Genomic DNA, 11,886 nt, shown 5'->3' on the forward strand with positions numbered 1-11,886 from the left:
CAGACCGGTTCTAACTGGGTTATTCCTGGATTATGCAGGTCTGGCAGTAACTGGACCTCAGTGTGGCCACTGAAATTGGACCAAGACAGTAGCCGTACGTCTATCAATGTTTTTCTAAGCACATATTGAAGTATCACATTAGAAAAGGCTGAAAAGTTGGAATAGCTTCCTCAATTTTGCAAAAAACATCTTTATTCTCGCTTGAGACAGTTTTGAGATGGAAACACATTTGTCAACTAAGTTCTGAGGTACCAAATGTTTTTGTGGGTTATCAGAGGCACAAAACCCTGAACAATGTAAAAGTCCAGACCTCTGTTGGAGGAAAGGACTTTCTCCATTTTCTGAGAAGTGTGGTCCAGGCTAACTTGCAACCTCTACTTCCTGTTTATTACAGTCACGTGTAGCGCCAACATCTGACAACGTTAGCTTTGCATAGCCTGGTTGAGTCGCTCCAAACCAGTACATGGAAACAACGTGCATTTCCTTTTCTGTGACATTTTAAAGTTTGGATGAAAACATAGCTAATGTTGTTATAGTCATAGTTACAGAGCTGTGAAACATATTCATTCAGTACTTGGGGAATTTGCAGGCGAATCAAGCGCAGTATTCCCTTGGCAGCAATTGGAAAATCTTCTTCTCTTTCGGCTTTTCCCTTACAGCTAATCATCTCTATTTAGTCCCAATCTGTACTTTTGGAAACTGAATCACTGGAATAATCTACGTTTTTAATAGCATTCTGATTTGTTGAGATGCGCCTGTAGTGACAAAGAGCAATCCGCCTGCAGACAGAAAGGAAGGCCAGGCCTGTAGAAGGGTAGGGGGCGGTCTGAGGGCCAGGCCTGTCTGGAGAGACGCAGTCAGGGCCAGCGGAGGAACCGTGCGGAGCTGCGAGGAGACGGCCACCTCCAGATGGCGGCTGTTTGATTGAACAGGAACGGGAAGCAGCTGCAGCCAACGTGGAACCCCCTCTCCGCACCCATGCTTGATTGGGACTCTGCAGGAGGGGGGAGTGATATTTGCATGAGAGGGATATTCTGGCCAACCAAATCTGGCCCGACCCGAATCCCAAATCTCACTTCCCCTTTTCGACCCTTTGCTGACTAAAATACCCTTCAAGAAGCAGACTCGACCGATTCCAGTTGTGGGCTCATCAAGATCCAAATATGCGGCGCATTTCTGCGTTTACGGGATTCTTCCCTGCATATGATTAAACTGCAGAGCCGCCAGACTGCACTGAAATATAGAGTCTGCAGTAAAAATGTGTCTGCTTGTACCTTTCAGATATATTTCACATGGATGTCTATTTTAAGAGTAAGGAATTTTTTTCCCCTCCAAAAATATTTTCTATACACCCTGGGAAATTTACAAAAGACAGAAACTGTTTTTTTTCTCCTGTTATTCACCACAAGACATTTTGATAAGCTGAATATTTTTAATTTGCCTCATTCATTGGCAGTTATTTGCCACTTCTGATTTCTATAGTATTACATGCGACCGCAGAAACCTCCACATCTATTTGGTGAAGACGTTTAAAAATCCTTGAGATAAATTCAGATTTTTGCCGAAGCATAATCTCACACTGAAATATTTTTTTTAAAAATGTAAAAGTCTGTTGTAAGACCGAGCAGTAAAGGATTGTTTCCACTGCATCTTTTTTCAGAATGTGAAAGCAGATCTATACCAAGGAGCATGTACATCAGTAAGGCTCATTATTTTCCAGAAGATTTCTCATTTTGACTCAGTAACTGCTGTTTGTATACATGAATCATATCCAGTTCAGCTATAAATACAGACAAACCCACATATTCTTTGCAGTCAGATGTTGCCTACGTAATATTCTGGAGCAACGCTGACAACAAACACAGATCAGGAGCAGAAATCAGCAAACAAGATGAGAAGATTTCACTACCAAACAATACTTTAAAAAATTTACCGCTATCGTGGTCCATTAAAATATTGGATTTTAATATTATTCTTTGTGTAAAAATGCAACTATTTCAGTTTTTTTTTTCAGAGGTGAAAAAGTAATGACATTAATGTTCATGATGAGAATGTAACCAGTGCAGATTGCAGGTCTGATCTTTTAGCTCAGTGGTTGGTGGTGGAAGAAACCAATGCAAGTGGGTCGAAAATATTCTGAACTGAATTCTCCGAGAGGGGGAAATAATCATTTTGTGATGTAGCAAATTGCTAACAGTTGAAGCTCATTAAAGATGATTGTAAATAAAATCAAAATAAATATAATTTGGATAGACTGTAAGTCTATTGGGGGTTAATTATTGCTTCAAAAAGCGATCTGATTGGACGCGGGAAAAGACTTGTGGTGTTTGAGTTGAACTAAAAGGAGCTAGCCTAGCAGCAAAGCTATTCAAGCCTAAAATAGCATCTAAATGCTAATAGCAGCTGTAGCAGCTAACATTAGCGTTAGCTGCTACAGCTAACGTTAGCTGTGTGTGTGCGCGACTGTGTGTGTGCGCAGCTGCTACATTAGCAACGTCCAAAGTCCATATTTTTAAAGAAGTTCCATTAATGATCATCAGTTCCTGAAACACCGAAAAGCTGAATGGATAAAATAACTCTGCTCCAATCTGATGGTTGAAGAACCTAAATAACAGATTAAAAACAATAAATATCTTTGTTATTGTGCCAATTTGTCTTTTTATTCAATAATCTAGCAGCAAAAAGGGTTTTTTAATTGAGAATGCTGCTTATTTTATTGATAAATATGATTAATAAATTACAGAACCTGCAATTAACTTGATTAAAATGATTAATGAAGTCCCACCACTAACACACACACACACACACACACACACACACACACACACACACACACACACACACACACACACACACACACACACATTTAAGATCCTTCCTGGAGATGTGCTGTGTAAGTTGTGAACGCCCGGCCCAGATGTGAGCTCCACTACAAGCTCTCACCATATGGCACACTTTTCAGCTGATACTCACCGGACCCGATGGATCCCGTCAGCACCAGAGGAATTCTGTGCATCTGTCCCGGTCCAGCTGTGAGGAGTCCCCGTGTTCGGAGAAAGACCCCTGGGGGGTGTGTGTGTGTGTGTGTGTGTGTGTGTGTGTGTGTGTGTGTGTGTGTGTGTGTGTGTGTGTGTGTGTGTGTGTGTGTGTGTGTGTGTGTGTGTGTGTGCGACTGATTTCACTGTTGGCTAATTCAACAAAGTTTCAATAGAGTGGCCAAGCACACAAGTCTGAAATATTTATCAGGGACTTGACAAAAAGATGAAAAATAAATGAAAGTCCTTTTTCATGGTCCTCCAGATTTTCAAAGATTTGCTCATTAATTCTGCATGAAAATTTCATTTAATTTGTTCACAGTCTGTAAAAGTCTGTTTACAGCTGAGCGCAAAAGTATTCACACCCCAAGAACTTATTCACTTTTATCATGCTGCTATAAAAACTTCGGTGTATTTTATGTAACAGAGCAACATAAAAAGTGTAAAGTGAAAATTCTAATAGGACTGATTTGTCTTTGTATTCAAATCCAGTGCAACTAATGGTATAAACAGTTAGTTCATTATTTAGTACTTTTTAAGTTTTGTAAATAAAATTGATATATGCTACCAGAACAAAAATAATTTAGTTAAAAAACTGAGTGGTGGAGAGAGGCTCAATATTTTTTTAATTGAGTTAATTGCAGGGTCTGTCATTATTTAATTGCATTTTTATCAAAAATTACAGAGAAAATAACATTTTCAATTCAAAACATCTTTTTGCTGCTAGATTATTAAACAAATAAAATGTATGAGCTCAACAACAAAAAATTAGTATTGTTTTTTAGTGTTTTCAAGCTTCATTTTTTTTTACAAAATGTTTCAAGAAGCCCTAATAGTTCCTGGAACTTCTTTGGAAACATGGACGCTGTGAACGCTGACAGTCTGCTGCTGCTGCTACATGTTTAGCATCGAGATGCTACTTTAGGCTTGAATAGCCGCAGTGACACGCTGATTCTTTTTAGCACAACGAACACAATATTCTTTTTCAGCGTACTATTCAATCATTTTAATAAAAAATTCTTTGTCCATCTGTTAGCAGATGTAGCTTATGTGTCAGATTTACAGGTGTACCAGAAACACAACCAGAACCTTTATAGTTTTTTCTTCTTTAAAAAGGCAATTAATTGTATTGAATATTCCACACTTCAGAGTATTCAGGGAGAAGTTCAGGACAGGATTAGCGTATGAAATAACATCCTGGAACAACTACAAACCCACCAGGTCACAGACGTTCACTGTGTGGACTCATCTTTCTTCATCAGAGGCAGAGAAGCTGGTCAGAGTTGAGTCAGACTGCATGAGGAAGACCGGGGTGGAGCTTCAACTTCCAGCAGGACAACCACCCTAAACATGCAGCCAGATATGGAGTGGCTTAGACCAAAATAAATATATGTTAGAATGGTCTAGTCAAAGTCCAGAACTAAATTGAAATGAGAAATTGTGGAAAGACTTCAGCATGAACCCTTCTGTTGATATGTCAGATAAAACAATGACATTATGAAAATGTCCAGTGATTGTTAAAAAATGATGATCCTGCAGCTAAAACCACCTGAAAAAAACTGCAAATATTCCAAATAAAAACTTTTGAACCAATCATCAAGTATCTGGATGAGGATCTGAGCCGAAACAGGAACATGGATGTTTATCATCAGTCGAGCTGCAGAAGCAGTTTTTTTCTGTCGACTCCACGGCTGACTCTAACAGGAAGGGAGGAAAAGCACATGAAAACTTTTTTTTATTATTCACGAAACTTAGGATTCTCTCAGTGTTGCTCAACTTCCGTAGATATTATTAAGACATCCAGAGTCAGGAAGGTTTCAGGACAGGGAGACGTGAAGGGATGACACTGCCCTCTGTGGATCAGATCAGCAAGGAGAACCGAGTCGCTGAGCACAAGAAACACAGAAAAATGTTTCATTTTTTTATTCTGGGTTATAAACTTTACAGATATAACATTTATATGATGTTTTGAGCAAATATTCCTAACGACATTCATGCTTTAAAAATAAAATAAAAGGTGGAACATGCTTGGTGACGCCAACAAGGTGCGGCACGTGAACTTCAAATCACGTTACAATAGAAAACAGACAGGATAGAAACTCAAGATTTCAAAATAAAAGAACTGAAAGACCAAAAACCTTCAGGAAAGTTTATCCAAATACAGAAGAGGAAAAACCAAACATCTGAGCAGCAAACTGGATTCAGTTTGAGGAACTATTTCTAGGAGCTGGTGCAATAAATCCTTTAGCTAAAGTTTAATACGCAAAGCTTTTCAGGTGGATTTGTTGCATTTCACAACCACAGCATTGAGATTTTCACCACTGGTCAAATTCAGGTACTTCCACGCGCCGCCCTGCTGGTAACAAACACTGGAGTCATAAAACCACCATAAACTGGTAACTGTCCAGTTACTGATACCACAGTCTGCCTAAGTGGAGTTTGTATTATTATGGTATGAAAACTGCTGAACTGTGCATAAAATGAAGAGATGCCAGTGAAAGAAATGCCCCGACTGCATTTGGCGTTCAGACCCTCCCCCACCTGTTGACAGACGGACAGAATGTTCAGTCTGTGGGAAACTTAAAGGTGACATTTTCTGTGCAAGAATTCCTTTTGATCTGTGTATCAAACTCAAAATAAATACATTTTCTGTTCTGTTTTGCGTTATTAACATGAACTCAAAGGTCATGCTTTCCAGCACTCAAAGATTTTTATTCACTCTGTCAAAGGACCTGCTGGCCTCAAGCGGAGGCAGATGAGTTCACCGTCCGCATCCGAAGGTTTTGTTCCAGTCCTCGTACAGCTCCAGGTCTTTAGCCGACACGCTGGGTCGAACCGTCTTCAAGGCCTCCTGGAAGTCGGCGAAAAGAATCGGCCTCACCTGATCTGCGCTGATGGTGGCAATGTCGTTGAGTTGGATGCTGCGTATGGGGCCCAGGGCAGCTTCCCGGCACAGCTGGGTCATGTCGGCGCCGGAGAAGCCCTCCGTGGCCGCCACCACGCTCTCCAGCTCCTGTCCTCTCAGGTGGTTTCTCTCCCGCGCCATGAGGTTGGTCACGATCTGCCGCCGGGCGCGCGCTTCGGGCAAGGGCACGTACAGCCGCTTTGCCAGGCGGCGCCGCGCGGCCTCGTCAATCTCCTGGGGCCGGTTGGTGGCGCCGACCACCAGGATGCGATCATCGGCTGCCGTGGCAGCGCCGTCCAGCTGAACCAGGAACTCCGTCTTTATCCTGCGGGACGAGTCGTGCTCCCCATCCGTCCGCTGGGATAGCAGGGAGTCGATCTCATCGATGAAAATCACCGCCGGCTGGTGGCAGCGGGCGATGGCGAACAGTGCCCGGACCATTTTCTCTCCTTCGCCCACCCACTTGGACGTCAATGACGAGGCGCTGATGCTGAAGAAGGTGGCACCGGACTGGCAGGCGATGCATTTTCCGATGAGCGTTTTCCCCGTTCCCGGGGGCCCGAACAACAGGATGCCTTTGGGCGGTCCGCGGAGCCCGGTGAAGATGTCGGGACGCAGCATGGGCCACACCACAATCTCCTTTATGGTCGTCTTAGCAAACTCCAGGCCAGCGATGTCGTCCCAGGCAACCGGCGGGCCGTGATCCATGATCTCACTCATGATCAGCTCCACTATCTTTGGCTCAAAGTTCTTCAGTCGCTCGTCCAGGATTTGAGGTTCTGGGTTGGAGTTTTTACTGCCGTCTTCCTCCTCCGGCCGGGGAATCGGTGACACAAACTTGGAGAACGCCCCTCGAGATCTGTTGGCCCCCAGAGACTTTTTTATGGCCGCCGCCATCCCAGGCGGGTGACCTCTCTGGGGCTGGTGGGAGTGTTTCTTCTGCTGATCGACGATGAACTGCTCCCGGGCGGTTTTGAAGTTGCTCACGGCGCGCGGTTCGGTTACCCCTGGACCTCCATGTTGCCCGCTAACGCCATCGCTTCTGTCTGGACTGTAAAAGTTCTTCCGTTTGGACGGGTTTAAGGAGGGAAAGGATGAGGACTGATGGCTTTGTGCGCCTCCTGAAGGACCACATGAAGAAGAAGAACCAAACGCTGACTGAGGTCGTTCTGCGGGTCGAGGGACAACGCTTGGATTAACTGAGATCCCATCTGAAGTTTTCGGTCTCTCTGTTAGATTCCTGGTAACGTTGTTAACCTCCGAGCTGGATGGTGCTCGACTGGCGGTAAACTGAACCTCCACTGAGCCGGGGTCCCCTCTGCTCTCGTGTCCCACAGGTATGTCAACATCTGCTGGTGCCACCCGGAAACTTTCTCTTCCTGAACTCGCCTGAATCATCCTCTGCACCGAGGGAATCTGCAGCACGCTGTCCGCCGTTAGCGACGACTCCCATTTGTCGCTGAGGTTCCTCTGACTGCGGGCCAGATGGAGCGCGCTCTCTGCGTAGTTGTTGAGCCCCGTTTGGGGGTCATCCGAGTCCAGCACGGCGGCGTAGCGCTCCGAGTAGGTCCTGAGCAGACCGGCCGCGCCGGCCTGAGAAAGCTGGGAGCTTGCCCATGCATACTGAATGGAGAGGATGTGGGCCCGGTAGGCGTCGGCCTTCTGTTCAGGTGTGCAGCTGCCAGATGAAATGTCAAAGGACCTGTGCTGCCATTCCTCCAGGTGTGCGCCACTCATGCCTGGTCTGCTCCGGCCTGATGGAGGAGAGGGGACAAACGTTATGAAAAATACATGACCTCTGTCAACGCCAAGGCCCGCTCCACACCTGACGCAGACGGAGAAAAATGCTCTTCTTCACGGTTCGTGATGAGAAATAAAAAAACAAGCAAGCAGAATTCAGAGGAAAATACATATTTCAGTCATTCCAGGATTTCACACGGTTTTTGAAGAAAAAAAAAAATCACTGATTTTATGGTGCTACTTTGAAAATGTTCCCAAGGAATTTCTTTATTTTTTAACTCATTAAACCTCTTCCAAAATATAAAAACATGAGCAAAAATAATGTTTAATTGTTAAAACTGAAACCATGTGATGACAGTTTGTTATGAGACAGATTAGTAAAAAGATTGTCTGACCAAAAACAACCAATCAGAAACAGGAGGAGGGTCTTAGCGCTGTCCATCAACCTCTTGTAATTGCTGCTAAATGTGCTAACTGATGTTCATAGTCACAGTTACTGGGTGTTGATAGCACTCACTAAATCTTAATGAGGACACTTTTAGGGTCAGTAGATTTATTTCTATTTAATAAATGCAAGAATCACATAATATTTCCAATATTTCCAGATGGTTTCATGGTTTGTTGCAAAGTGTGCTGACCAAAACCAAAAGACTTTGACGAGAAGCCGGCTGAAGTCACAAACTGACTTTATTTCAAAATAAAGTCAGTTTATTTTGACTTTATTTTGAAATAAAGTCTGAGACTGACTTTATTTTGAAATAAAGTCAGTCTCAGTCATGAATGAATGACTGAGACTGCTTTTCAATTGTTCTCTTATTTATTCCTAAGAACATTACTTTCCTAAAATATAAAAACATTTTCTATCATTATTTATTAAATGTTCAAAAAAGTGTATAGCAAGCCGAATAGTAAAATACATTTCTAAAAAATATAAAAAGGCCTAAAATGGAATAAAAATGAGTGTGCCTCAACAAAATTGTCTAGCAGAAGAATTTTACACTGATTTTGACTTAATAGTAACATGACTTGGACGCTATTAAAGAAAAATAATACTTTTTACAAAAAAATTGCTAAAATATATAAAAAGGATTAAAATAGAAAAAATGAATGTGCCTCATCTATTTAGTCAAGTAGATTATGAGTCAGAGTCACATGACCAGGAAGCTACTGAAGAAAAAAAATGACTTTTTACACATAAAATTACCTATAACATATTAAAAAAGATCTAAAAGGGAATACTTTATTTCAAAATAAAGTCAGTTGGGCTGAAAAGCTGCTCAGAAAAGAGGAAGCCATTATTCCTAAAGTAGCATAAAAAGCCGGATTACTGCATGGATGAAACAATTAATCGGAATAATCCAGATGAATTGATTATCGAAAGCAACCCACAAAATGAAGGTAAACTTTTACATTTGAACTAAATTTAAGACATCTTTTTTATTTATCTGTTATTCTGACATTCAACAAAACCAAGTAATTTCAGTATTTAACAACCTAACTGACCTAAAAAAAGGAAAACTTTAATCTTACTTAAAAACTGAATTTTTGTACAGTGTATGTAAATATCTGATTTCAGCTGCTGAAACTATTGAAATATACCTTCATTCTATTATTTACAAACACTAAAAATTTTGCATCAAATTGTATATATAAAAAATTACATTTCTTATATTCTAAGTCCTTGGAAGAGCAATAATCAGCAAGAACAAAATCACAATTTCAAACACATTTACAGCAGCTACCAAACCTCTTGAACTTTTATATATTCTGTCACTTTCCAAACTTTGTTGGTATTTTAATATTGATACATGTGATCACCTGCATTTGTGTTTATCCTCCTATACTCTGATATTTTCAAATAAAATCTATCGCAACAGGAATGTTCATAAATGAGTAAATAGAGTCCAGATCAATATCCATATAAATCCAGTTCAGATGTTTGTTAGAGAACGTCAACAAATAGAACAAGGAAGGAGAAAGTCACACAATGGAGACATCTTATTTCCAGGAAACGTCTGAAAACTTTTCAAGGGAAGTTCAGTCTGGGGATTTAAGAGAATATTCCATGTCGGAAACTTTCCATAGTAATTAATTGTGGGAATATCGTGGACTTTGGGAGCACTAACTGGAAAATGGGGCAACTTAAACAGACTTATCATATTCAAACATAAACAAACAGGTTGTTGGGCTCGGGCAGACATCCATATTTCCAAGCGAACATGCAGAACTTTGTGTACTTTCATGGAGTCCCAATAATATACGACAGAGTTTGCTGCTGTGAAGTGGCAAAATGTGGAAGTTATGCTAAACAGATATTTACTAACTTCCATAATTTCATGTCCTCCAGACGTGGACTGTTTACAGTTGATACCTCCACCCCAAACCACGTCACAGCGCTGAGAATAACCGGAATCACTTACAGTCGGGACTGCCTTCCTGTTAGCTCTGACCAGGTTAAAGATGCTAACGAAACAGCGAACTTTATCACGCTAACTGGTACGATCACTGTTCCACTTTAAAGCGCTGTAATTTCACTCTTGATTCCCGCCACTTGGCTTCCTCTTCCGTGGCACCACTTCCTGTCTCGTCCCAATTCTCTCTAAAGAGTCGGAGTCCTACAACGAGAATTTTCATCGTCACTTTTTAATGAATTTCGGATAATCAGCGAAAAATATACTACGTTATCTGTTTAAACAACCGACAAACATTTTTTTGTTTTTAAAAAAAGTAGAGATAACTCAGTTTAAAACGTTTTCCCAACGAGAATGGAACGAGGCCCAAAACTTGTTACACGTTGTCGTTCAGATACATTTAGAATTCAACAAATATTCTCCAAATTATGTTTATTGTTTAGTATAGAGAATTTTCTTCTACATAGAGTTTATAGAGAACATATTTCTCTTAAAACTTTGTAATAATATCCCTTGAAGTTGTGAATAACAACGTTCCAGTTTGAACAAAGGTTTACGTCGCCATCTTGTGGCCTTAACGTGATAACCACAGAAGACTCACCGCCATCTTGTGAGTGGCAACGTTGATGAGCCCAACAGAAGCTGTGCAATATTGAACTTTTTACTCAAGCTGTTGCTTTCCTGTGAATCATTAATGGCACAAGGCTCTTTTGAAAGGCATCAGATATGAAATGAATACCTAAACAAAATATGTAACCAAAAATTAAAACCCAAGAAAAAATATTAACACATTATCTGAAGTAAGATCTTTAGTTATTTTTACACAAACTTCGTTTAAACTGTTGCATTGTATTTTATTGAAATCGATACACTTCAATTAGTTCAATGAGGATTAGATAATATACAAATGAATGAATGACTGAGACTGCTTTTCAATTGTTCTCTTATTTATTCCTAAGAACATTACTTTCCTAAAATATAAAAACATTTTCTATCATTATTTATTAAATGTTCAAAAAAGTGTATAGCAAGCCAAATAGTAAAATACATTTCTAAAAAATATAAAAAGGCCTAAAATGGAATAAAAATGAGTGTGCCTCAACAAAATTGTCTAGCAGAAGAATTTTACACTGATTTTGACTTAATAGTAACATGACTTGGACGCTATTAAAGAAAAGTAATACTTTTTTACAAAAAAATTGCTAAAAAATATAAAAAGGATTAAAATAGAAACAATGAATGTGCCTCATCTATCTAGTCTAGTAGATTATGAGTCAATGAGTCACATGACCAGGAAGCTACTGAAGAAAAAAATGACCTTTTACATATAAAATTACCTATAACATATTAAAAAAGATCTAAAAGGGAATAAAAATATGTGTCCCTCATCTGTCCAGAGTAGTAGAACAATTTCACATTCATTTTGAATTAATAAGTCACATTGTTTGGATGCTATTGAAGAAAAAAACTAAAAATATATATATATATATAAAATTAGCTAAAATATGAAAAGGGTTTATATAAAAATCACTGTACCTCATCTATATAGTCTAGTAGACTAATTTCTCTCTGATTTTGAGTAAATAGGCCACATGACTTGGATGCTATCGAAGAAAAAACATATTTTACAGGCCAGACAGACTAGAGATAGAGATACAGAGTTCCTGTTTAGAACTAGAAATATAGGCATAAGAAAAGTTTTATCAGCCTGGCGGGCCACCAGGCTTTATTTGCCCCTCACCAGGCTCTGGTTAGTTATTTCAAATAAGGATTTTTCAGTAAAGACAGAAATATT

At 40.2% G+C, this 11,886-nt stretch overlaps 1 protein-coding gene across 3 annotated transcripts; it reads right to left on the reverse strand.

The window, feature by feature from the left end:
• Positions 1–4,943: 4,943 nt before the first annotated feature.
• On the reverse strand, positions 4,944–10,363 carry fignl1 (fidgetin-like 1). Of its 3 annotated transcripts, none has more exons than XM_081616540.1 (2): positions 10,005–10,363; positions 4,944–7,694 (listed from the first exon to the last, which is right to left on the reverse strand). In XM_081616540.1, exon 2 carries the CDS (start codon positions 7,675–7,677, stop codon positions 5,797–5,799), a length of 1,881 nt encoding a protein of 626 aa, XP_081472666.1. In that variant the 5' UTR covers positions 7,678–7,694; positions 10,005–10,363; the 3' UTR covers positions 4,944–5,796. The 3 variants fall into 3 exon arrangements, with proteins under 3 accessions (XP_081472666.1, XP_081472665.1, XP_081472667.1); XM_081616539.1 differs by having other exon boundaries at positions 10,101–10,360; XM_081616541.1 differs by lacking the exon at positions 10,005–10,363 and adding an exon at positions 9,900–9,992.
• Between the last annotated feature and the right edge of the window lie 1,523 nt (positions 10,364–11,886).

The sequence above is a fragment of the Poecilia reticulata genome, chromosome 15 (assembly GCF_904066995.2).
Source record: "Poecilia reticulata chromosome 15, P_reticulata-male-v2, whole genome shotgun sequence".
NCBI classification, from domain to species: Eukaryota; Metazoa; Chordata; class Actinopteri; order Cyprinodontiformes; family Poeciliidae; genus Poecilia; species Poecilia reticulata.